The sequence below is a fragment of the Lepidochelys kempii genome, chromosome 19 (genome assembly GCF_965140285.1).
Source record: "Lepidochelys kempii isolate rLepKem1 chromosome 19, rLepKem1.hap1, whole genome shotgun sequence".
Classification (NCBI taxonomy): Eukaryota; Metazoa; Chordata; order Testudines; family Cheloniidae; genus Lepidochelys; species Lepidochelys kempii.
Genome location: NC_136398.1, coordinates 5,669,117 through 5,694,725, shown reverse-complemented (window position 1 = coordinate 5,694,725; position 25,609 = coordinate 5,669,117). Strand labels below are relative to the sequence as shown.

At 55.9% G+C, this 25,609-nt stretch overlaps 1 protein-coding gene across 2 annotated transcripts in view; it reads right to left on the bottom strand.

Annotated features, from left to right (window-relative positions):
• KCNQ4 (potassium voltage-gated channel subfamily Q member 4) overlaps positions 1 to 25,609 on the bottom strand; it is an 83,214-nt gene that overhangs the window by 19,062 nt on the left and 38,543 nt on the right. The window contains exons 2-9 of one of the 2 annotated variants that reach the window (XM_073317574.2): positions 16,099 to 16,189; positions 13,152 to 13,278; positions 10,950 to 11,125; positions 9,970 to 10,095; positions 9,745 to 9,855; positions 8,888 to 8,983; positions 6,870 to 6,958; positions 2,779 to 2,934 (exon numbers count right to left, since the gene is read on the bottom strand). In XM_073317574.2, coding sequence (XP_073173675.1) covers positions 2,779 to 2,934; positions 6,870 to 6,958; positions 8,888 to 8,983; positions 9,745 to 9,855; positions 9,970 to 10,095; positions 10,950 to 11,125; positions 13,152 to 13,278; positions 16,099 to 16,189 — 972 coding nt within the window. The remainder of the gene's footprint in view (positions 1 to 2,778; positions 2,935 to 6,869; positions 6,959 to 8,887; positions 8,984 to 9,744; positions 9,856 to 9,969; positions 10,096 to 10,949; positions 11,126 to 13,151; positions 13,279 to 16,098; positions 16,190 to 25,609) is intronic. The other variant, XM_073317575.2, reaches the window with a different exon arrangement.

Genomic DNA, 25,609 nt, shown 5'->3' with positions numbered 1-25,609 from the left:
GTCACAGTGGGGGCACCCCTTCTGTGGACTCCGGATTTATGTTCATCAAATGCTAGGGTGACCAGACAGCAAGTGTGAAAATTCGGGACAGGGGCTGGGGGATAATAGGAGCCTATATAAGAAAAGACACAAAAATCGGGACACCTGGTAACCCTATCAAATATGCCACTCCTAATGGTGCTTTCTAGAGAAAGGCACTTGCCCACTTCAACCAAAGGCTGCCTCAGATGAAGGAAGGAGGCCTGGCAAAGAACATCCCCCTGCACAGGTCAGCTGGAGTCGGGGAAGAAAACTAGGAGAGGAATTAGGACCCGGCAGGAGCAAAGCCCAGGGCAAGTCATGGGAGTGTGTGTGTATTACCCTGTGGGGCCGCTAGAGAACAGCAGGGGAATCACATGCTTGGGATCCATGCAACCCTAACCCTCGTACCCTGCGTGGGGGGATGCAACACCCTCGCAAGCGACCTGTTCCCCCAAGACCAAAGCTAGCTCAGGACACTAGAGAGAAGCGATTTCCTTGTTCTCAGGGAACAGCACCTCCAGTCACACAGGGAGGGGCTCCCCAGAGCACTCAGGCCCCCTCCCCCCCAATTTCAATGGGAGCAGAATTTGGCCAATGCCGAGTGCTTCTGAAAATCCCTGCTGGCCTGTCCTCCAGCCTGTGTCCATGGCCTACAAACTCGGTGCTCTGAACCCAGGAGGTCCCCTCCTCCTCCGTCCTGTGGAGCCGCTGGTCATCACAGCTAGCTGCCTCTCACTCCGCAGTACCAGCTTTAGCTCCTTCCTGCTGCGATTACCGCAGCGCTTTGGGCTCTGCCTCCGACTTTGCGTGACTTCTAACCCAAGGGGAAGCCGTGTCGCCAGAGCGGGAGAGCCTCCTTCCTTCCTAGCACCCACTCCTGCTCACGAATTAACCTCCACAGAGCATCCCTGTGTATACACCGTTACATAGATAGTGTATTAAGAATAATACGTAAGCAACCAATTAATCGCACGCTGTCATGGAGACATCACAACCCATGGACACCCAGCACTTCCAATGCCTCACACTAATAATACCTAGCACTTTGCATCAGATCTCAGAGCACGTCATAATCTTTTCATGTATTTATCCTCACTGCACCCCTGTGAGAGAGTCCTTCCCACTTAGCCCCATTTTCCAGATGGGAAACTGAGGCACAGAGAGACTAAGTGACTTGCCCAAGATCACACAGGAAGCTTGAGACATAGCAGGGACTTGAACCAGGTCTCCCAAGCTTTTCTCTAGTGCCCTAACCTTTGCACCGTCCTTCCTCTCTGCTGGAAGTTTCAAATGCATGGTTCCATTCTGCAGCACACTGGAGCTGACCTGCCTTGGTATTTGTCACTAGGAGCCTCTTTGAAGAGAGGCTAAAGAGACATTTGGAAAGGAAACAAGCAAGAGGAGATACGTGAGAGGTAAAGAAAGTATAGAACAGCATAGTGCAAAGGGCAGTCTAATTTACCCTTTCCCATAATGCCAGGTCAAAGAGGTGCTCAGTGACACGGAAAGGCAATATGTTTTAAAAAAAACAGATGCAAGGAAATTCTTTTTTTAAAACCAGCACTTGGTTAACCTGTGGAACTCACTGCTATAAGACCGCTTGAGGCAAATTCCTCAGTAAAATTCAGAGCAGAATTAGGCATTTCTATGAATCTGATCACTAGCTAGGATTAAAGTTTCATCCATTTCTCCTACTTCAGGGTTTTGCCATCTCAGGTGGTAGCTCAGGAAGAAATTGACCAGCGAGATATCGTCGCACAATTAGGGGCATGCTGCAAAATTAGATGCATGCTGGGGCATTTGCTTTTTCACCTGCAGCATCAGGTGTTGGCCACGGATAAGGGAGCAGAAGGGCCATCTATCTGTTACACTGCGTTGACATATACAATTCCCGGAGTTAGCTAGAATGTATCACACATTTATTCAGGGTGTGCACCTATGCATATGCTCAGGTCGCCCATTTAAAACGTCCCGGGTGATGTTACTGCACACTAGGTAGGTTTGAACGTTATGAGCGAGTCTGATGATAGGACGCTGCACGGACTCTCAGCGTCCGTCTGCGTGGCAGTGGGAGGTGTGGCTGCAGCTGCAGCAGACAGACCTGCGCTGGTTTTAACTGCAAGATGCACGGACGTGGGCTTCTGCAGCACAAGGACTCAGGCTCTGTGGTGCACTTGTACAGCCCAGCCTGCCACATCAACATTACCATCTGTAGCTATGCTAGCATGGGTGTGTCTACTCGAGCTGCAATCCCAGTAGTGTAGACAGACCCTAAGAGCCATGGAGCACAGGGAATGCTAGTTATTTTGGGCGATTGGAATCCTAGCACCTCGGGCATTCTACTGGGATTCTGGATTCCCCCCTGGGTGCTGGAGAGCCCCTGGGAACACAGAAGACAGCCAGGTGGATTAGGGGTGATCTGTGCACGAGTGTGTGACCCCCTTGCGTGAGTTGTCTGTGGGGACTGAACCTGCGACCTTTGAATCTGAAAAGCACAAGTCTCTAGTGTCTGCATGAAATGACTAGGTCCGTCAGCGAGGATTCATTAGCAGACACATAAACCTCAATACATGGTCCAGCCACTACAGGGAGACCAGGAGCCAGCCGGGGGTACATCTGCCACCAACACGGACAAAAGCCAAACCGCGCTCAGGAGACAGGAGGAGACCAGCACTGGCAACAAACACGCGCACAGGGCCAACACTGGGGGGAAGAGACAAAGGACACACCAAGGAGCGGTAGCTGGGGGCACCCTACCTTTCCCCAGAGCAAAAAGCAGGGGCGATGGTTTTCTGGCCAGAGGTGAAGGAGTGATATGGTGGTGGGGCTCCATCAGGCAACCTTTTCACCTCTGAATTCCTAACTCCTCCGTTGCGGACTCGGTGCAAATGCTCAAACATAAGGACCAGCTCTCTGGGGGTGGGTTCAAATAAAAACACGGAGAAATTAAACCTTCCAAGGCAAAAAGAAATCAAAGCCACATGAATGAACAAAGCAGGGATCCAGGCAGGTGTAAACCAACCCCACCCCCAGACTTTAAAGACAGTTTCTTAGCAGCTTCCATCAGGCCTTTGCAGGGGTCGAACTGGGCCAGCTCGTGCTAGCTGGGGGTGGGTGGGTGGGTGGGAGGGGGCTGGTACATTCCTGTGTTTCACAATCTCAGCTTTCATTTTTTAAAAATAATTAAGCCTCTAGCCTTATGGTGGTGAAGATACCCTGCAAAATGTGACATGAAGGAACGACGTCTGCCTGAGCCTGCGGACAGCCCAAGACAATAGCTTTAAGAGAGCTTCCCCATTTAGCTCAATGAATTGGTTATTCTGAAGCCTAGTGATGGAAGTTTAAATGTCACCTTTGTTAGGTGTCTCACAAGAAAGAAGAGGAATGATCCAGTCACGAAGATTTTCACAATCTACAGTGAGTGGCGTCTCGTGTTATCGTGAGTGGGCAGATCTGGGAAAGGACCCTCATGTTTTCAGGCAGTTTGATCGCTGGGATTGTTTACAATGAGTTTGGCTGCAGGCAGACACACCTGGGTCTGTCCTGATTTTTCAGTGCTCTGCACAAACTCAGATGATGCAAGAGAGACCGTGACTCATGCTGCATGTCTGAGAAGACCCTTTGCACAGAGACGTAAATCGTGCAATGAAACAAACGGGCCTGATGCGCCTCTTGCTCCCCCCGGCTGTAAATCAGAAGCAGCTGCACTGCTGGAAAGCCAGTGTCGGGGAGCGGAGGGGCAGCCCCCCTGTTTCTAATACTCTCTCCTGCAACTGACCCGATGCAGAATTCTGGCCCTGCTTATGCCAGTGGTGGGGGGGCACATCATGTACCTTAGAGCACAGAGCTGAGCTTGCAAGGCACGATCTCATTTTAGCATGATACGGTTGATGCTATAGTCTCTAGCCTTGATCCAAACCCATTGACAAAGGTGGAATGACTCCCGTTGATTTCTAAAGGGCTTTGGGTCAGGCCCCCAGGTGTCTTAATGCCAGTTGCTGAATGAGTGGCAGACCTGGCAGCTTTTTGCATCTTCCTTCTGAATATTTCACATCTGTGTGCCGTCTCTCCCAGGTACTTGAGTGCCTCCCAATTTTTCAGATATTTATCCTCGCCACACCGCCGTGCTATGGTAGGGATGGGAAACTGAGGCACGAGGAGGCTAAGGAACATGCCAAAAGTCTGTGGCAGAGCAGGGACTTGAACTATCATGTCAGAGGGCCTTCCTCTCTCTCTCAAACTGTGAAATAGCATGAGAGCATAGGTGTCGTTTGACTTCTACATTTGGGGGGGGAGCTCCAGTCAGGCCAATGGGGCCTCATGTTGGGTGGAAAATTCTGAGCCTGCCTGAAGCTTGCAGTTCAGGGGGGCAACACCTCCCCCCTCCCCTTTAAACTACGCCTATGTCTGAAAGATGCTGAACTCTGGGGAAGTTTGGATCCAACTCTGGGCTCTTCCTCTGATGTTTACTTTAAAAACAACCCGCACACTAAACAGTCTTCTGAATGGGACGGGCTCAAAAGTGACAGAGAAGCTAATGGGGATTCTAACTTATGGCAGTTCTTCGCAGTTTGATACCTCGGCTCAGTTTCTGCACCGTGGTGCTGCACAGAAGGACAGATCTTCTCTTGGGTGCTGCTGGGAATTGAGGGATTTGTGTTTCAGGCTGCTAAGAATTCTGTCTTTGTAAAATAAAACCACGGGTCATCGCACAGAAACAAAACCACCCACTGCAGAACAAAGCAGACAAAACCTAAATCCATGGTTAGCAGCGGAAGGGGGGGGGGAGGGTCAAGCTCTGGGGGTAGGCATGTTTCCTTCCCTGACTCAAACATGCCGGTGTAAAGTGGGGCAATTTTATTATTTGCCTAATATCAGTGCGCTTGGCGCTGTACAATTTACAACACAGAGCCAGACCCTGCCCTGTACAGACCAGCAACACAGATACATTGTGGATGGACACAACTGGACAATCCAGAAGCAATGACAATCCAGGGTGTTGTCTCCCTACACAACGCTATTTCTTAGCGTCAGAGGCCTCGGGAATTCCCCTTCCAACAGTGTATTCCTAGAGGATGCAGGGGGAAGGGCAAAGGACGTGGGTCAATTTAACAGGGGAGGCAGCATCCGTGGATACCCAAAGGGCCTTTACCTCCTTCCTCCCTTACACAAACATTGTCTTTTCTACTCTGCCCCCCACTCCCCACAGGTGACCCATGGGGCTGGCCTGCAGCCAGTCAATCCCAGGTCTCAGAGCGCCGAGCAATCCTCCCGGCTCCAGCTAATTTCAACAGCAGCCACCAGCGGAATCCGTCCACTTTGGTCCCATCACCAGCAGGGCTCCAGTTTAGCTGGGAAACGCTATGGGAGGGAGAGAGACAGAGCGGGCAGGGCTGGAATGGATGCAGAGGTCGTGGGTCTTCGAAGGGAGCGGCCCCTGAGCGTGATGGAGGATGATGGAGGAGGAAGGCAGGAAGTTTAGCAGCGGCTCCATTCCACCCCTGAGCCCCACAGAAGCTAGCTCTGCAGAAGACAGAGGATGATGGGGGAAGAGCAAAGCTGATTTCGCCCTTTATGAATGGGCTGGATAGAAAGTTCAGCTCCGCCTCCTCTCCCAACCCACCTTGATGAGAAGGGGCTCCATTCTGGGGAAGCTATTAACTGCAAAACCTTTATTTGGCAACCCAAGCACCCCTATTCCTCCCCTCCCTCCCCCACCCATTTAAGTTAAGTTATTTCCATTGTCCAAAGGAATTCTGGTCCTCATGGCTGTGTATATAGATTTGATGGGCTGGGAGGCTGGGAAATGCCAGCATAGGAAGGGTTAAGAGAAATCTCAGCCTGACTGCGTGTTTCAGGTCTCAGACCATCGAGTCAACTTCGGGGCCTTGAGCCTGGTTCCGACTGCACCGACACCCAGGTTACCCCACTGACTTCAGCGGGACGGCTCTCGTTAGCCTCCCGTGCAACGGGGGAGAACAGACACTGGCTTGCAGCGTTTGACATTTCAGCTCCAGGGGTGCCTCGAAGTCTGGAATCATAGACCAGGGTCCAGTCCGTGCCTCACTTTCCCGCCCTCCTCCCCAGAAAGGATGCTAGGAATTCTACCGCTAGATGCCCACAGTACGTGCCTCGGGAGAGCATGCGGAGTCTTGCCTCATTAAACCGAGTGGGCTCTGGAATACATGCCTGATGGCACCAGCTCTGATAAACTGCTCTGTCTGGAAGGACATTTGGGCATCACGGTCACGTGACCAGTTGTCAAGGTGCAGAGATTCCAGCGGTTCCCTCACAGGGACGTCCCTAGAGAGACTGCATCTCCAGAGAGTGACCATGGTGCACTGGCTCTGGAGTTTTGATCTGTCATGACGCTGGAAGGGTTAACTCCATCAGCTAACCCGGGACTCGGCCCTCTCCCTCCGTCAACGCCCTTGGTGCCGGGGGGATAATTCTGCACCCTGCCTCAGTGCCCCCCGCCCCGTCCTTTTCCGGGGACAGCAATGGGAATCCAGCCTCCCCAGCAGCACAAGGCATCTCCACCACCTCTGCTGTGCCCGGCAGCCAGAGGGCTGGCTGGGAAGGCAGCGATGAGCAACACCAGGCTACATACCCAGTTCCTGGGGCAAAGCTGCTCACATCCACACTGCTCCCAAACCCTGGTGGGTCGTCCAGGATGCAGGGCCGAATCCTGCTCTCGCTTGCCCTCAACAGACACCGAGGCGATTGACCTTCAGAGCCCTGCATACTCCTCTGCTCTCGGATGAGTTGACTGCTAGATGGCAGGGACCACCCTTTCCCCTCCCCACACAGCACTCAGTCTGTGGTCACCCGTGTGGGGCGGCACCTACCTGAAGGATGGGAGAATGCTGTCATAGTAACACCAGGTGGCGGTCAGGTAGGCTCGGCTCACGTCTGTCGAATACAGGCGCCAGGCTGCCTGCACCAGAGAGAGAGGGATGGTGCGGCAGACATGACACAACTGGTCGTGTCCATGGAGGAGACGCCAGGAACTGGCAGTGCAAGGAGAGGTGCTGTTGGCAGGACCGAGGGGCACTGGGAGGGCGGTGCCAAGGGATGCTAAGGGATCAGTGGGTGAGTGAACGGGGAACCCAGGACTGGAATAGTTGTGAATGCTGCAGGGTCAGGCCAGAGGTGGCTGGGCACAGCTGTGCATGTGGGAGCTTGCTGTGCCCTGCTCTATGACTCGGGGTCGAGGTCTGAGGCTGCAGGCAGGAGTTCTCATCCTGGCATCTCAAAGCAGCTTTGTCCTGAGGTGCGCTTGCCCCCACAGGCCCTCTGAGGGCATCAAAATTCACTTCCAGTTCCACCCCCGCCCTGGAACAGACCCCGGTGGGGGGATCCAGTTCTGCCCGAGGAGCAAACAGCAGCTGCAGGCCGTGAGTCAGCACCTCTTGCTGCCACCTGGAGCCCATTGATCCACCCCCGCACATTCCTGCGGGGGTGCATTAGCACCCCCTGTCCTTGGACGGTGCACATGCCTCTTCCCCAGCCAGACGCCCAGGCTGCGGGCTGGGGAACGGTCAAACAGGCTCAGAGCTGATCAGATGGGAGCACAGGAAAGAAGGGTGTGGGGGGGATCCCCCTGGTCATTAAAATACTAGGGTTGGGCAAATGCTGCTCACTCCCTGGTGCACCGCGGGGCCAGCTAGGAAAGCAGTCAGCGGGAAGCTCTCCACTGCTTCGCTGGGGATGAGGTGGGGACAGCACGGGGCCTAGCCCCCCCCCCCAGCAGCTCCGTCCGCGCCAGACATGCTGACGTGAAACTGGCGTAGCTGGAGTGGAGAACCCAGCCTGCTGCTCTTCTCACCCACACCCCCACACCTTCCTGTTTCAAGCTTTTCTCCCCAGGCTAGCCTCTCGCTAAGGCTTCAGGTAACACTCCCAAGAAGCTGGTGCCATTAATTAAGGAGCGATCACAATGGGGAGCCTTATCGGAGACCTCGCGGCCTCCCATCTGCACCCACAGCACATCCGTGCCTGATGAATGCCGGACAGCAATGGCCAGAGTTATTGGGGTGGGGGGGTTGCCGCGTGTCCCAGCGATTGCTTTGTATTGCAGGGCGATGGGTAGGTGGGGCCCTTTGTCTCGCCCCCTGCCCAACTCCATTAATTAACGTCAGGCTTTTTCCTTCCCCGCCGCCAAGATGAAAGGAGGAGCAAGGCTGCATTCAGAGGGCCGGGGAGCTGTGAAAGCCGGGGCCAACTGACTGGCTGGCAGCTGCAGATAGACCAGGGGCACCGGAGGCTTCCTTTTGTGCGCCTGTTCTCTGAACTGGGGAGATAAGGAAGGATTCTGAAGTTTCACTTCTCTAGCAAGCTGATCTAGACAAGGGGACTGATTTGCCAGGGCCCCCCTCCGCAAGCTCGGGGGCTCGGCTACAGGCTACCTCGCCAAGGTACATGTCAGATGTGCTGAAGCGTGCAAATCCGGACGGAGGGGCCCTGGCAGAGCTGTGCGCATGGAGAGCCCAAGGCTGGAAGAGCAGGGGGGCTGCAGATTAAGGTGTATCTGCAGAGCCGTACCTTCCGGAGCAGAAAGGTGGGGGAATGACTGGTATCTGCAGAGTGGGGAGGCACCAGGTTGGGATAGCAGGCAGTACTGGGCTGAATGTTCAGATTGAGGGGCATTGGCACAATTGTGTTTATATGGGGGAGCCGAAATCTGCAATCGCAGAGGGGCCAGGCTGCATGTGTGGATCGAGGGGCATTGGCAGAGCTGTACGGGGGGAGCTGAGGGGCAACCTGCAGGCTGAGCTAGCGGGCCATCAGCAGAGCTGTGTAGTGACTCCAGACCAAGGTGGAGAGTGGGGTTTCCCCAGGGAGAGGCGCAGGCGTCCTGCGGTACCTGGATCAGGTTCGCTGCCGGCATCCGCCTCTTCTCAAAGTGTTTCTGGCGATGCTGCTCCTGGACTTTCAGGGCAAAGCCGGAGCCCAGAATGCCCTGCAGGAGAAAGGGGCCAGCATGCGTGAAATGGGATGGAGAACCTGCCTGGCCCCGTGCGGCAGCTGGACAAACTGCCCCAACACAGTCTGATCCCCACAGACCTGCGGGGTCCTAAGGAAGCATCCCTCTGTCATCCCAGCATGAACACAGACTGCTCAGAGTCTGTGGGAGGAGAAGGACTCCAAACTTGCCAACGCCCCCCGTCTGGCTAGCAGGACAATCCACTCTTTGGGAGGGAGCAAAGAGGCCCCCCAAAACTAGGACTCTGTTGGCTCTGCCAGACCCTCTCTCCTCCCCCAGGGGCCTGGCAGCTCCAGAGATCAGCGAGGAGCCAGCAGTCCCTAGCTGGAGACATTGGGGCAGGGTGGGGTATTGGGTGCCACCATTCTGTCTGGCATTGCTCTTCTCTTGAGCGACGGGAGGAAGAGAGAGAAGGAGAGAAAGGAAGGAGGAGGGGAAAAGGGACAAAAAGAGAAAGAGAAAAGAGAAAGGAAGAGAGAAAAGAAAAGAAGGAAAGTGAAAAGAAAATGAAGGCGGAGAATGACCAATGACATCTCTAGGGCAGGGTCTATTCTGGAGTCTCAGCCGCTGGGCAGGGTCCCTTTAAGGAGCACTGGAGGGTAGGGGGTACTTCCAGCTGTCTGCCCTCCCCAGGGCACCCCCGACTGCCAGCATGAGCAACTAGGGACCCAGAGGCCTGGCTCTCCCCCCCCTCGGCAGCGCCAGGCGTTACCGGGATGCCGCGAGGGGCTACTCACAGCAGGCAGAGCGAAGAAGGAGATACCCAGGAGCGCGAAGCCGGCCGCCAGCACCCTGCCCAGCCACGTATTGGGGGTCTTGTCCCCGTAGCCGATGGTGGTGAGCGTGATCTGCGGGGGGAGAGAACACAGAGAGGCCTTGACGGAGCTCTCCTCGCCCCGCCCCCCACCCAGCCCGCGCCGCGCCCCCCCCCAGTGGGAGCGGGGCTCTGCAGCCGCACTTACTGTGCCCCACCACAGCGAGTCAGCGTAGGTGGCGAACTCCGTGTTGGCGTCTTTCTCGGCCAGGTAGACGAGGAAGGAGGCGAAGATGAGCACCAGGAAGCCGATGTACCAGGCTGTGATCAGCTCCTGCCAAGGGCAGGTTGGGAGGGCAGGGGAGCAAAGCCAAGATGGGGTGGGGGTGAAGGCCCAAAACACGACACAGCACAATGCAACGTCCCCTCTGCAGAGCGCCCGGGACGCCGCCCCAGCCGGAGCTGAGCACTTGCTACCGGCAAAGGGGCAGAGAGGCGCCACCGGCAGGGAGCTGCTCACACGCAGCAGCAGCTGCAGAGGAGAAGGCTCTTGCACACGCATTGAGAGGCCGCCGGCACTAAGTGACTGGAGGGGAACGTTCCACGTGGTTGACTGGGGCGAGGCCATGGACGGCTGGGTCGGTTCCGAAAGGAACGGGGAGACATAGGAGGTTAACAGGGGAAGAGCGGAAGGACGGCTCAGCGGTGAGGGTGCCCTCCTAGGACTAGGGCGGACCGCTGGCTTCAAGTCCCTGCTCTACCATAGGTGCCCCTGTGCAATCTTGGACAAGTCACGCTGTGCCTCAGTTTCCTCATCTGGACGATGGAGATCATAGCCCCACTGTGAGGTTAAATACATTCAAGCCTGCGAGGTGCTCAGATACTAGCGACGGAGGCCAATAGAAGGAGCCAGTCCCGACCTATTTGCACTGTACAGGGGAATGGGCAATGGCTATGACAAAGCACGGGGGAGGACTGGACTAGCAGGGGTGCTGCAGGTCAGGGTGATGGGGAGCCCTGGGCAGAGCAGGGGACTCTCGGCCAGGATTGAGCGGCAGGGGCAAAGCTGGAAGCACCAGGCCACACTGTGCCCGGCTCTGCCCTGTCTCTTTTACTACCGCCTGCCTCCCGTGGCGCCGATGCTGAAACCCAGCCCCGCCCCCGGGCCAGCGCCCTCCTCCAGCTCACCTTGCTGTGGGCATAGACCACTGAGCCCAGCAGCTTCCAGGTGCCCCCCCTGCGGTCCATGCGCACCATCCGCAGGATCTGGAGGAAGCGCATGCTGCGCAGTGCCGAGGTGGCGAAGATGTTCCCCTGCGTGCCGGCAGCGATAACGGCCAGCGAGGCGATGAACACGATGAAATCTGCGACCCAGAGCACAGGGAGACGGGGGAGGGGTTAGCTGGCTAGCAGGGAGGCGGGAACGGGGAGGGGGTAGCTGGCTAGCAGGGTGGCGGGAACGGGGAGGGGGTAGCTGGCTAGCAGGGTGGCGGGAACAGGGGAGAGGTTAGCTGGCTAGCAGGGTGGCAGGGATGGGGAGGGGGTAGCTGGCTAGCAGGGTGGCAGGGATGGGGAGGGGTAGCTGGCTAGCAGGGTGACGGGAACAGGTGAGAGGTTAGCTGGCTAGCAGGGTGACGGGAACGGGGAGGGGGTAGCTGGCTAGCAGGGTGGCGGGAATGGGGGAGAGGTTAGCTGGCTAGCAGGGTGGCAGGGACGGGGGAGAGGTTAGCTGGTTAGCAGGGTGGCAGGGACGGGGAGGGGGTAGCTGGTTAGCAGGGTGGCAGGGACGGGGAGGGGGTAGCTGGTTAGCAGGGTGGCAGGGACGGGGGAGAGGTTAGCTGGCTAGCAGGGTGGCAGGGACGGGGAAGAGGTTAGCTGGCTAGCAGGGTGGCAGGGACGGGGAAGAGGTTAGCTGGCTAGCAGGGTGGCAGGGACGGGGGAGAGGTTAGCTGGCTAGCAGGGTGGCAGGGACGGGGGAGAGGTTAGCTGGCTAGCAGGGTGGCAGGGACGGGGGAGAGGTTAGCTGGCTAGCAGGGTGGCAGGGACGGGGGGAAGGGGTAGCTGGCTAGCGGGTATTGTGGTTCTAGGGATGCAACCTTTACCCCCTTCAAATGCAGGTGGTTGGAACTGTGGGAAAAACAAGCCTCGAGATCCCCACTCACCAGCAAAACCAACCTGTGCTCCCCGCCCCCAGTTACACCTCTCTGGGGGAGCCAGCCCCAATACCCCTCCCCACTCACTAGCAGAGCCAGCCATAACCTCCCCCTCGAGCTGATAGCACAAGCCATGGACCCCCATCCCTGGCAATTAAAACATCCCTATTTTCCATCCCCAGTGCTGACAACAAACCTCGCCCAGATCGCGTCCAGTTGGGGGTTGCAGACACACACACACAAAGGATCCTGGCTTTGCCCAGCACGGGATACATCCCACCCCACCTGCCTAGGAACTCGCATGGGTCTCATCCCCATAGCATCACATCTGCCAAGGACACATCTCCCCGGACCGGCTTCTGAGCACTCCTGGAACAGGCTAGCAGTGGGGGGAAAGTCTATCACTGGTCCCTCCCCCTTCATGTCCCTTGAGGTTTCCATTCTCCCCAGACTGGCCCTACATGGCCGTCTGCCCTTTGCAAGTGGGTCAGTCTCCGAGAGCCCGGACTGCACAGCTGATAATACCCCAGAGGGAGGGGAAAGGCCACTGGGTCAGTCAAGATTATCCTCCTTGGCTGGTCCCCTCGCCCTGGCCACTTTCGGTAGGAGAGCGTCACAGTGATGGTGGTGCGGCTACAACCCTACAGCAGGAGGCAGTCAATGCCTCGCTCTAGTCTCTGGGCTGGAAGAGCTCTCTCCACCATCCACAGGGCGTTTTGGGGAGGGGGACCATCCCGCTGCCCTCTTCGGAAGTTCTCCACTTTTGCAATTCCCTCCCCCTCCGGATGTGACCCGGTGTCCCTCTAATCGCATTGATCAAAGCCACAGACCCTTCCCTGCCTGCCCAGGGCTAGCCATCGCCCCCAAATAGCAACCAGCGCCACCCCAAAGGGGCATGGATGGCGCAGAAACGGAAACCCCCCTGCCTCAAGCCCACTTCAAAGCGAAATCTAAGCCCCGGTTGGATCCTAGAACCCCTGCTCTTCTCTGGAACTCGGCCCGACCCAGACCCGCTGCCAGCTCCTGAAACGCTGGGATCAGGCCCAGGAGGCACAGAGAAAAGGCTTTACCCCACCCTCAGCCGGTCCTGTCCGGAGAAGTACCCACATCCGGTCCTTCCCCAAACAGCGGCCTGGGTTTCAGCTGCTCTGAGGTCGCCCCCCACCCCACCACTGAGCAGGACACGGACGCAGCGTGAAACAGGGTGCATCGGGCGGCTTCCCTCACCCGCACCTACCTATTACGCAGAAGGGTTTCCGGGCAAAGCGGAACCGCCCCTGCCAGCCCCGGTAACGGCAGCAGCAGCCAGCTGCCCAGATGCGGATGATGTACTCCATGCCGAACACCACAATCATGACAAACTCCTGTCGGAGTGGGGGTGGGAGGACAGAGAGAGAGAGAGAGACTGGGTTGGTTAATCTGGGAGGGCCCGGAGTGCAGCTGCCTGTAAAAGCCTCTGGGACTGTGTGTGAACCTTCATTTGAGTCACGCCTGAGGGGGTCAGCTGGCTCCTCATTCCCTTTGCAGAGAGGCATCCTCCAGGTGACCCCTGCCCGGCTAGACAACCCTGCACAGACCTTGCAGCCAGAAACAGGAGCCTGCAGAGGGCAGAGGGACCTGGGGACCTGCCTCCTAAGTATAAAATCCCTTCCCTTTCCGTCCTAGGGCCAGCCCTGCCAGCCCCACTGGCCCCATGTTTGCAGCAAAGGCTCTCGTGGGTGCTTGCTGCAAGGCTCGGTGCTGGATTCAAGTCACCCCCACCCGGGCGGTTCTCAGGCACCCTCAGCACGAGCGTGGACTGAAATCAGCTGTGGAGCAGGCAGTTCTCCCAGGGACTCCACGGGGCTAATGCTGGATAATGGAACCCCCGATAATGGATCCTCTCGTTAGAACATCTCTGGGCTGGCTGGAGGGAGCTGGAAACGTGACCAGAGCAAAACTGCCGATCCGATTGCAGAGGGGCCTCTGGTTCGCTCTTGAGCGATAAGTGTTGAGAACACGGGGGCAGGTTTCCGTCTCTCCCCTGGGGCAGAGGCTACACTAGACAATCCAAGGTGATGGGGATGAAGGAATTGCACCCAGCCCTGGAGGATCTAGATGCCGGGATCCTGCCTCGTTTGACATCATGAGCCTAGATCATCCTTGCCTGCACCCCGTGGTCATTCATGCTACCTAGCAGGGACATTGGAACAATTGGTACAGTGCGGGTGCTGAGAGCCACTGAACCATACTGTAAACCCTGGATATACTGGAAACCACTTCAAGCCAGGGGTGCTGCTGCACCCCCTGCACCCCTAGTTCCAGCACCTATGCCACCAGGGTACGTCTACACTGCAATAAAACACCCACGGCAACTTGGGCTCAGGTGCAGGGCTACAAATTGCGACGTAGACATTCAGGCTCGGGCCGGAGCCCAGGCTCTGAAGCCCTGCAAGCGGGGTGGATCTCAGATCCCGGGCTGCAGCCTGAGCCCAAACGTCTACACTGTGATTTTTAGCCCCTCCGCCCGAGCCCCGTGAGCCGACCCAGGCTCTGTGACTCGGTGCTTCGGGTTTCTTCGCGCCGTGTAGACGTGCTCCAAGAAGTGGCGGCAGAACACCAGCCTTCGCCGCGATAAGACGCGCAGTCCTCTAACGCCGCACCAGCAACCGGGAGACCCGCTGATGGGACGTTAACCATTGCGCCATCTCACCGGGCTCGGGACAGGTGGCAAAGGCAGTGGTGGTTTGTCTGTAACAACCCTCTCGTCACTGGGACCATCAGCGACAAGAGACCGTGAGGCAAACGCCAGTGTAGACAAGGGGGGTGCGTGCATGAGTGTGTCCTAGACTTTTTCCCAGCCAGGCAGGTAACTCACCTGTGCGAGTTACACCAGGAAGGAAAGCCAGGTTAAAACTGATCAGGTAAGAGCGTCCACATGCAAAGTTGCACAGATTTTTTTTATCACCCCTGGAGCTAAACTGGTGCAATCGCTGTGTGTAGGAGAGACCTACGTTCCCCACCCTCACAGCTGGCCTCAGTTCACATCCACTCCTGCTGGCCTCTCGGAGGAAGCGTGCGAATGGGACATGAAAGAATTCCCTAAGCCACTGTGGCTATAGCCCAGGTGTGAGAAGAGGGGGAAACTGGGAGCACCACGGCTAGCTAGGAGATAAGAATAGAGGGGCTTATGAAGTCCCCTCCTTACCAGGGCCCAACCTCAAACCCACGCCAATCAATGCAACGATTCCCATGGACTTCACTGGGTTTTGGCTTAGGTCCTTAGGAAACCAGAGCTTCAATGCTGAGCAGCTAAGCAAACGGCTTCACGCCTCCCTGTTCACCGGGAAAGTCAAGGAGATGAGCCAGGAGCCCTCAACTGCGGAGCTTTTCGGAGCCGCCCTGCTACTCCTGCATGTGCCCAGCTTAAATATATGTGGGTAATTTTCTTCCACTGTCAGCATTGTACTGCTTTGCCTCCTACCTTTTGTACGCTCCAGCCCCTATTTTGCTTACTAGCGAGAAAGTCACAAGGACCTTCCTAATTTAGTCTCCATCACAGTCGGGAGAAATCCAGTGTCAGCTGTTTCTGACAGTTCGGGGGAAAGTTGCTTTTTTTAGGTTTCTTTCCCCCTCCCTTTCCAGTTGTTTTTTTTTTGCATGTCCATACATTTGGCTATAGGCTTCCCAGACACATTCCACTGGAGCATCTCCATTTAAAAATCCTCCAGAAGATTGTGCAGCTCCGCTGCGCTGCTTTTGCATTTATTGCAACAGTGAATCACTCCTGCAAACCTCTCGCAGCAATGAGAGCCGTGGCAGATTGGCCTAATGGAGGAGGCTGCAGAGTGGGTTCGAGCCTCAGTTGTGCCACAGATCTTGGGCAAACCAGGTCACTTGTAATTCACCTGTGCAAGTTACACCAGGAAGGAAAGCCAGGTTAAAACTGATCTGGTAAGAGCGTCCACATGCAAAGTTGCACAGATTTTATATCACCCCTGGAGCTAAACTGGTGCAATCGCTGCGTGTAGGAGAGACCTATGTTCCCCTCCTGTATGCTGACGCTAGCCTCAGTTCACATCCACTCCTAATGAGAGATGAAAGAATTCCCTAGGGCATCATGGCTACAGCCCTGGTGTGAAAACTGGGAATACACGACTCGTTAGGAGATAAGACTAGAGAGGTTTATAAAGTCCCCTCCTTACCAGGATGAACAGACATTGGTTGGCTAGTTTCTGATGCTCTGGGATGGTGGAGAACACGGACAGCACCAAACAACTGAAGACTAGGAGGAATCTGAAAAAACAAATGATTGGAGCAGATTAGCAGGCATCGATCCAGCAGTCTGGCGGTACAGCAGGTGCCGTGAGCCCATCTGGATGGGTGAGACACAGTCCATTCCAGCCCCTGGTGCCTACCATCGCTGCCAGCTTCCCAGGATCAGCTGGGATGCAGCCATGCCCAGACCTTACCCTGCTCTGCATTCATTCTGGGGCAACTGGATACTGCCGCGGGAGAGGGAGGGCATTCTGGCATTTCAGGCAGATGCAAACAGCCCAGACACCCTGCCTAATCACGAGTCCCACATGGGGACCAGCTATCCCAAATGCCCAGCCGGTACCAAGTATGCCAGAACCAGCTGCATCGTCCAGCCAGACTTTGGTAACACCTGCAAGACCAGGAGCGTGTGGGGAGCTCGTCCCGAATTAGACCCAGGATGGCAGAGGCTTAATGAAATCACTAGCACGTAGCAGCACCTGCGTAAGACTGGCAGGGTCTTTGCCTGCCAACAGCACGGCTTCTGGAGCTGAGCACGGGCAAAATCAGTGGGGTGTAATCCGACATCTCGATTCCAGTTCAGAACCTACACAGTGTTTCTTCCTGCCAGGAGCCCTGCTCAGGACCCCAGGGATCGAGAGACCTGACCCCTGGCCTGGCTTGCTCCAGCTCCAGCACATGGCAGCATCATTCTACCTTCGCACCCACAGTAAGGCGCCCGCCAAAGGCATGCATGACCAGGGCTGGAATAAGGACCTCAAGGGCAAGCTACCAAAGCTGTCCATATAAACAGCAGCTTCCCCACTCAAGGGGAAGGTGCTGAGGGATAACAGCAAGGGACAGGTGCTGTAGGTGATTTGGGTGCTGGGGGGGCGTGTGAATACTGGCTCAGAAGGGTTAAAGGCTTCACTTCTTTCGTTCTACAGGGCGTGAGGAAGGAGGAGGGAATTTCAACCCCAAACGCTATTCTGAGCCGCAAGGTTTTACTATCCTTCAACAAGATACCGTGATTGGAAGCTGTCTGGGGCCGGGACTGTCTTTCGCTCTGTGTTTGTGCAGGCCTGAGCATGGTCCATGCTTGACACTACGTCAGTGCAAAGAATAAAATCATCATCGTACGAGACAGGTTTCCCCAGCAAAACTTTAACAAACCGGATTGACCTGCAGGGGACACATGTGGCCCCGAGATGGCAGCAGAGAACAGGGGAGCTAGCGGGCTGCAGGGGGAAAACAGGAGGCTGCTTCCGAAAGCTACAGCAGATGGATGGAGGGACCCAGGCCGGGGGTGCGGGGTGCTGCTCAGGTATGGAGCCAGAGCTCAAATCAAGGGAACATGAAGAGATTCAGTTCGGCCTCTTCCGAGGAACCTGGGTGGGGCATGAGGTGCCGAGACATGCTCCAGATGTTCTGTTCTCGGGTAACTCAACTGTGGCTTCCTTTTCCAATCTGAAACATGCCCTGGGCCTAGCCCAGGAGAGCAAGGACCTAATGAAGACAGAAGTGGGAAAGGCCCATTCACTCCCGTAGTCCTTCCTCGGGGCTAGCCCAGAATCATTCCCCGCAACGCATTCTCCAGGCTACAGGGTCTCGAAAGGTGCGGGGGGGGGGGGGGGGGGGATTTTCCATCATTGCCTTTGGGACACTGCACCCGGCAGCTCTCTCTGCCAGGACATTTGTAAACTGGATTCAGCCTGGATTTCCCCCTTCAGAACATGTCAGACCAGCCGCCCCGTCTAGACCTCCCTGGTCAACTCTTCCACCCCCGTCAGACTGCAGCGGACAGTCCGATGCATATCTTACAATACACCTATTACCATGGGACGCGGGGGGTTGTGTTTGGGGTGGGGGGGAAATCTGGTTTCCAAACAGTGATTCAGGGCCACGCTCAGAGCAGATGTAAGCAGCCGCAGCTCTGCCAAAGGGAGGAGGCCCCTGTTTCCATCAGCTCTAGGTGTGGCCTATGAGCACGAGCAAAACCAGGACTGGGAAGGCAGCATAAGCCCGTGAAATGCTCGAGCTCGCCATTGTGCAGTCCCAGCATTTCTGCTTTCCCTTTCCCCGTTGTGGGGACCAGAGCTCCATACATCCTGAGCGTTACGCAAGGAGAAGCTCAGCCCTTAAACACTGGGGCCTGGGGGCCTTTTCATCCTAAATGTGGAGTCCCAGCCCGGTGGCAGCCTTCAGCTGCCCCTTAGATCTCGATTTGCCTTTCTAGGACTCCTTCCCCCATGGGGCTACCGAGACACACACTGTCCCAAGAGCGAGGGAGAGAACTTTAGCCGGGAGGGTGGGGGGAATAGGGGACGGAGCTGGGGTGTCCCTCCCTTTCACTGATTGAAAGCGTAGCATCTTTCCACTGGAATCATGCTTTGCATTTTCTAGAGCACTGTCGGGGGTGGGGGGAGGGGTGCTTTATGAACATTAATTAAGCTTCACAAACTGCCCTGCACTGCGGATAAACATGATCCTGGTTTTACAGAAAGGCCAAGGCATGGGCAGGGAAAGGACTTCACACAATGGATCCAGAGCACACAACAGAACTGAGCAGTCCTGACTCCCAGTTCCCTGCGCTAACCCCGAGACAAAACTCCCTCCCCCGAGCTGGGGAAAGAACACAGGAGTCTCACCTCCCAGTCCCTTTCTCTTACCCCTAGACCACATTCCCATCCCAAACCTGGGGAAAGAACCCAGGAGTCCGGAGTCTCTTGCCATACCCCTAGACACCACTAGCTGTAAACTAAAAGTTCTCCAAAGTAGTTTACGTTTAACACAAAGACAAATCCCACATCTTTTTAACTTCCTGAAGCTGCATTTGCCCTGCAGTCGCTCACCCTGGGGCTCCGGGGTCTCAGTCCCACACTCACTGAGCAGACTAACACTAAACAGCCTGGGGAATCCCTAAGTCAGGGGTCGGCCACCTTTCAGAAGTGGTGTGCCGAGACTGAATGCATCCGATGAAGTGAGCTGTAGCTCAGGAAAGCTTAGGCTCAAATAAATTGGTTAGTCTCTAAGGTGCCACACGTCCTCCATTTATTCACCCTAATTTAAGGTTGCACGTGCCAGTCGTACTTTTTAACGTTTTTAGAAGGTCTCTTTCTATAAGTCTATAATATATAACTAAGCTATTGTTGTACGTAAACAAGGTTTTTAAAATGTTTAAGAAGCTTCATTTAAAATTAAATTAAAATGTGGAGCCCCCCGGACCGGTGGCCAGGACCCAGGCAGCGTGAGTACTACTGAATATCAGCTTGCTGCCACCTTTGGCACGCATGCCGCAGGTTGCCTACCCCGCCCTCAGTCATTACCCCAAATGGCGGCCGAGGAAAGCGCTGAGCGCCAACCAAAAAATGAAACCAGCCAATAATATTCCGGCTTTGGAAAACTGTCGGAGTTGGGCCAGTACGTTAAATATTTAATCACAAGAGAGACGTTCCGGCGTCCCCCAGGGGAGGGCCCCAGGAACCCGCCTGCACGGTGGCAACTTGCTTCTCATGCCATTCCTGGGCAAACGAGAGAGTGTGCCAGGGGAAGAGGGCGAACCGAGAAGGCAGCAGAGAGGAAGACAGGGTGCGAGGGGGCGGCCACGTGGGCAGAGAGGAGTTACCACAACCCTGGGATTCTCCTCCGTCCTACAGTCTGGGACAAAGACAGGCTTGCCTGAGTATGTGTGTAAGACACTGCACTACACAGCATTACTGGGCAGTGCAACCCCCCCATTTCCTGGGGGGTCAGGGCAGGGGGAAGCAGAGAGGGGAGTCTGGGGCATGCCCAGGTTTGCAGGAGTGCGTGGATAGAATCCATGGCGGATTTCAAAGTGCCGTCTCACCCCAGGTGAGTTTCACAGACCTAGGCACAGGGAGATCGAGCCGCACGCCCAGGGTCACCAGGGCGAAGTCAGCTGCGGAGCTGGCAACGGAACCCAGGAGTCCTGAGAGCACGCCTGGCCTCCAACCACTTCCTTCGTGAGCAGCAGTCTCCTCCCGCGCAGGAGGATGGGGGCATTTCAGGTGAGGACAGAATTCCCCATGGGAGAGTCAGCGCAGGCAGGAAGAATGACTCCTCCCACCTCCATATCTTGAGCCTCTGCCCCCGCGCTGGCCAGCCGGCCGAGCCAGGAGCTGACTTTGTGCTGCCGATCTGGCCAGCGTAGCCAGCGTTCGCGTGCGCCGTAGCCATTCAACTGTTGGCTCGTTATGGGTAAACGCCAGCAGTGCCTGCAAATCAACCAACCAACCGGGGTTTCAAGCATGCAGAGAAAAGGGCGAGTTAGGGGACTTGTGCCCCATGGGCATCAGGACTGTGTTAGGAAAAATAGGGGAAGGGCAGCCAGACCCTTCTTCCACCCCTTCTCCAACGAGCATCTGGGAGTCAAGATGCCTGTGATGGTACAAAGGAGTGGCAGAGACGGAAAGAACCTTTCTGCGTTCACCTGCCTGGTGAAATTTCCCGATGTGTTTAACTCCTGTTGGCTTCGTCGTGAGCAGAGCTGAGCAGAGGGCTCATGGGAATCTCCCCCTAAAGCGTTTGGGTTTGGTTGGGTTTCCTCTCCCCCTTATGGAAAAGTCCGTGTTAGGCATGACACCGCATGGGTGTCCCTAGAAAGTAGCTGATTGCCTGCAGAAGCCAAGAGAGAAGGAGAGTCTCTCTGTGGGGGCCGTTAGCCCCCCCACATGGAATCTTGCCGCCGGGGTGGGATTCTCGAGGAGAGTCCCTACAAAGGCCAACACGCTGATAGAAAGGGGGGCGTTTTCGATTCAGCAGCTGTGGACTTTTCCCTAAGGGCAGGAAGGTGAGAGGACTGGCCCTATAAGAGCCAAGGGGCTGCCAGGAGCCCTGCGGGCATTTCCTCTCTGGGAAAGACGGGTTAAAGGATGGGCTTTGTGAGCCCGGGTTACTGTTATCGGAGTGAGTCAAGCAGCAGGTTTCGAGAGAGATCGCACTGAGCCGGCTCTGGCAGGGGGTTAGATTAGGCTGCCGGCTTGGGGCTTCCGCCCCAATACACCTTTTCCAGTCCGCTTGGAGCACTGCCAGGAACCAAACCTCGCCCCGGGGCTCCCCGAGTCTGAAGTCGGCCGCCTCGGATCACTTCCAGAATAAACGGTTGGGAGAAGAGAGAGCGAGCGAGCTGGAGAAGGAGATAAACACCGAAGGCAGGTGGATCCTGCTGAGGGCTAGCCTGGCCCTTGCAATCTGCTCCGAGGCGGCTGTGCTAACAGAACAGCAGAGCAGGGGCTGAACTGCGGCGAACGAGCATAATCCGCTGCTCCCCGAGTCCTCTAGCTCTCTAGGGGATGCTGGCAATGCCCATGCTCTCCCTGGGGCAGCTCACTTCTCCCAGCCCCCTGCCTCACACGCTGGCGGGGAGAGGCCTAGACTCCACCCACACTCCCACCCTGCCTGCCCAGCCTGATGGGAGGACACCCAGCAGCCCAGCAATAGCCCTTCTAATGGCAGTGTGGCCTAGCGGATAGAGCACTGCCAGACACCTGATGGAGACATGGGTTCTAGTCCCAGCTCTGGCAGGGACCTTGGGAGACTCACCTCCCTGAATCTCAGTTTCCCCATCTGGGGCTAATGGTACTGAGGCAAAGTAGCACCAGTCTCTTTGTATTGGTCTCTCTTGGAAGAGAAGCCAACACACAATCCATGCCCCTTCTCCCGCACTGCCTCAGACGGACCAAGGACGGGACATTCCCGCCGGCGAGGACCAGCTCTCCTCTCCGCCTGCGGGTGGCGCGCTAGAGAAAGGCTGAACTGCAAGAACAGTCAAGAAGAGATGCATCAAGGGGATCTAACCTAGGCCACGCTGGTGCAAGATTGTTTCCTACAGGCTAGTTATGAGGCTGCTGCTCCACATTCCCATGCAAACGTTGGCAGTAGTTAAACCAGGGGAAGAGCTGGGAAACCCAGCACAAAAGCTGGAGCGAATGTTTTGCATGGCTCTTTAAATACACACACGCTGCTTCCTAGGCAAGGGCCTTCCGTTGCAAGCGAAAGGGGTGGGGAACAGGGAACCAGCCGTCCCTGAGAACACCAGAGACTCAATCGCAATGGGGCCTGCCAAAGCGCAAGCACAGAAGCACTCACGGTTGCTTCGAGTCCATTCGCCGGGTGAGTCCTGGGCCCCGTTAAAACAAAAGGGGCTTTGGCACATTTAAAAGAAAGAAGAAAGAAGGAAAAAAAAGCCCAGAATCTGGAGACGTAGCAAATGGAACTCTCCAAAAATACATTTTTTCCCCTGATCCAGCGATTCTAAATATGGAAAGTGGAAGGCTCGTGCCGCTGGCTCACGTGACCACATACAAAGGGCCATCAATCTGCAGGAGCTGGCCTGGCGGTTGAGCAAGCTCCCCCTCCCTCCCCGCCAGCTTGTCTTGGAGCGGGCAGCGTGCCGCCCTGGAGACTCGAGTGTGCGAAGCACAGAAGTGACAGGAGCCGTATTGTGGGAGTTGGACGTTTTTCTTCCCTCCCTTGCCCTGGCCAAAATTCCCCAGAGCCAGATCCCCGGCTGGTGTAAATCCGCTGAACTCCGCTGACGCCGAGAGAGCTGCATTGGGTTCACACCCGCTGTGGATCTGGTGCCAGCGTTGCTCCGGACAAGGTGTCCATCTTTCCCTGGTGGCCTCATTACACTTGATCCTTCTATACTGGCTCCAGAAGAAGGAAAACTTAAAGCCCTGCCGAGAACTCACTTGGTGTCCCAGCCCATCTGTAGGAGACCCGGGCCCCGCGTGCAACTGACCACGCGTGGAGTGAAGCCCTGCAGAAGGGACATGGGAGGGCAATGACCCCCCTAACCCTCCATTGGCACAACGGGTCTTGTTTTCTCACACTGCCCCCACGATCCCCTTGAAGGGCTGGGTCCCGTAGTCCCCAAAACAGGGCCACACTGGTTCTTCCCATGAGCTCTGCTGGGATCCCGGCACTATCCACACAGCGCTGCGCCCCGCCCTGGGCCACCAAACCCAGGGGAGGCTCCGGAGGGCAGCCTGGGAATGGAAACAGTGGAACGCTGCAAACCGCACACTCTCTGGGGCAGGGAGCATCCCTCTGTGTGGGACGTGCAGCTCCGAGCACGGGATGGTCTGGTGCACCGTCTCTGGATGCTACTGCAAGCCGGACAACAAATTTATCATAACAGTAATGGAAACCAGACGCTCTCGGCATGGCCCACAGGGCTCAGCACTCGCCCTGTGGGGTCATTTGGGGGCCCCTCAACCTACACAGGCTCTTTCCCCAACTTTGGTTGAACCGGCTCCAAAACCAGCTTCCCTGACAAAATAAAAACCCGCCCAGGCGAATCAATCAGTCTGCTAAAGATAGCGCCGGGGGGGATTCGGTCTCAGCCCCTCTGCTGGGAGGGCGCGCTGTTCCCTCGCTGACATTGAGTCTCTGTCGCGTTTCTCTTCTCTGTTTGCTGCTGACTTGGGGCATTAAAGCCGAATCAGCTGTAACGAGTCTCTGGGGCCTGAAACCAAATCCAGGCGTTTCCTTCAGCATGCTCGGCTCTAGGAAAAAACAAGGGGGATCTGTTCCTTCAGCGTGCCCTGCTCCGCTGCCTCGGCGGCACGGATGCCAGCGGTGGGCACTCAAGCCAGGTCCCCCGGCCAGCTACAACACCCTTGGCCAGATGCTTACTTCTGCCTAGCCAGAGGGGGTAGGTTTGTACCAGCTGGGGGTGAGGGCAGAGAAAAGCAGACCCCGGGAAGTGGGGGCGGGTGGCTGGGAATGCTAGGTACGTACCTGGGAGGCGAGCCCCTCCCGCTACGCTACGCTTTCAGCAAGCTGGCGCGGGTACGTCTCCTCGAGCCAGGCGGTGCTGAGCTTTGCCCATGAGAAGGTGGAAGCAAGGAGATGCTGGAGATTCAGGTTCCAAACCCCTGCTGGTTGGTCCATTCACAACTCCTTAGAATCATAGAATCGTAGAATATCAGGGTTGGAAGGGACCCCAGAAGGTCATCTAGTCCAACCCCCTGCTCGAAGCAGGACCAATTCCCAGTTAAATCATCCCAGCCAGGGCTTTGTCAAGCCTGACCTTAAAAACTTCTAAGGAAGGAGATTCTACCACCTCCCTAGGTAACGCATTCCAGTGTTTCACCACCCTCTTAGTGAAAAAGTTTTTCCTAATATCCAACCTAAACCTCCCCCACTGCAACTTGAGACCATTACTCCTCGTTCTGTCATCTGCTACCATTGAGAACAGTCTAGAGCCATCCTCTTTGGAACCCCCTTTCAGGTAGTTGAAAGCAGCTATCAAATCCCCGCTCATTCTTCTCTTCTGCAGGCTAAACAATCCCAGCTCCCTCAGCCTCTCCTCATAACTCATGTGTTCCAGTCCCCTAATCATTTTTGTTGCCCTTCGCTGGACTCTCTCCAATTTATCCACATCCTTCTTGAAGTGTGGGGCCCAAAACTGGACACAGTACTCCAGATGAGGCCTCACCAATGTCGAATAGAGGGGAACGATCACGTCCCTCGATCTGCTCGCTATGCCCCTACTTATACATCCCAAAATGCCATTGGCCTTCTTGGCAACAAGGGCACACTGCTGACTCATATCCAGCTTCTCGTCCACTGTCACCCCTAGGACCTTTTCCGCAGAACTGCTGCCTAGCCATTTGGTCCCTAGTCTGTAGCTGTGCATTGGGTTCTTCCGTCCTAAGTGCAGGACCCTGCACTTATCCTTATTGAACCTCATCAGATTTCTTTTGGCCCAATCCTCCAATTTGTCTAGGTCCTTCTGTATCCTATCCCTCCCCTCCAGCGTATCTACCACTCCTCCTAGTTTAGTATCATCCGCAAATTTGCTGAGAGTGCAATCCACACCATCCTCCAGATCATTTATGAAGATATTGAACAAAACTGGCCCCAGGACCTTCCTGGCAGAGCCCTCCTCCCAAAATTCCTGGGAAACGCCTGCCCGGCCCGTCGGTGTTCGAGCATCAATCTTTCCCCTGGCTCTTCCGGACTTGCAGCAAAATCACCATCGCCATAAACCCAACCTTAGGGGAGCTGCCTCGACTTGAGCTACAAGGAGGGGCGCATTGGGCAGAGGGGCACGCTTTCCTCTTTATTGAAGCCATATCCATGCTGGGATGAGAGCCGCTGGGGTGCCTCCCCCAGAGCAAACCCCTAACTCGATGTGCTTTGTACAGCACAGTGTGATTTGCACAGGGGCAACTTATCTGGGTTCGAAACCAGCATAAATCTTCACTGGTGTAAATCGAGCCTGCTCTAGGGGTTCTCACCGGTGTCTAAATGCAAATAAGCCCCACATTGCCCAAGACCCCAGTTCCAGGATTATAACCCCACCCCCTCTGCCTTACTGGGGGGCTGGGTTGTTTTTTTTTTTTTTTTTTTTTGGCAGAACTGCTCTGAGCTCCTGCAAAGGTCAAAGGAAGAACGGCAGCGCCTTGAATCCCCACTTTCCCAGCCTGT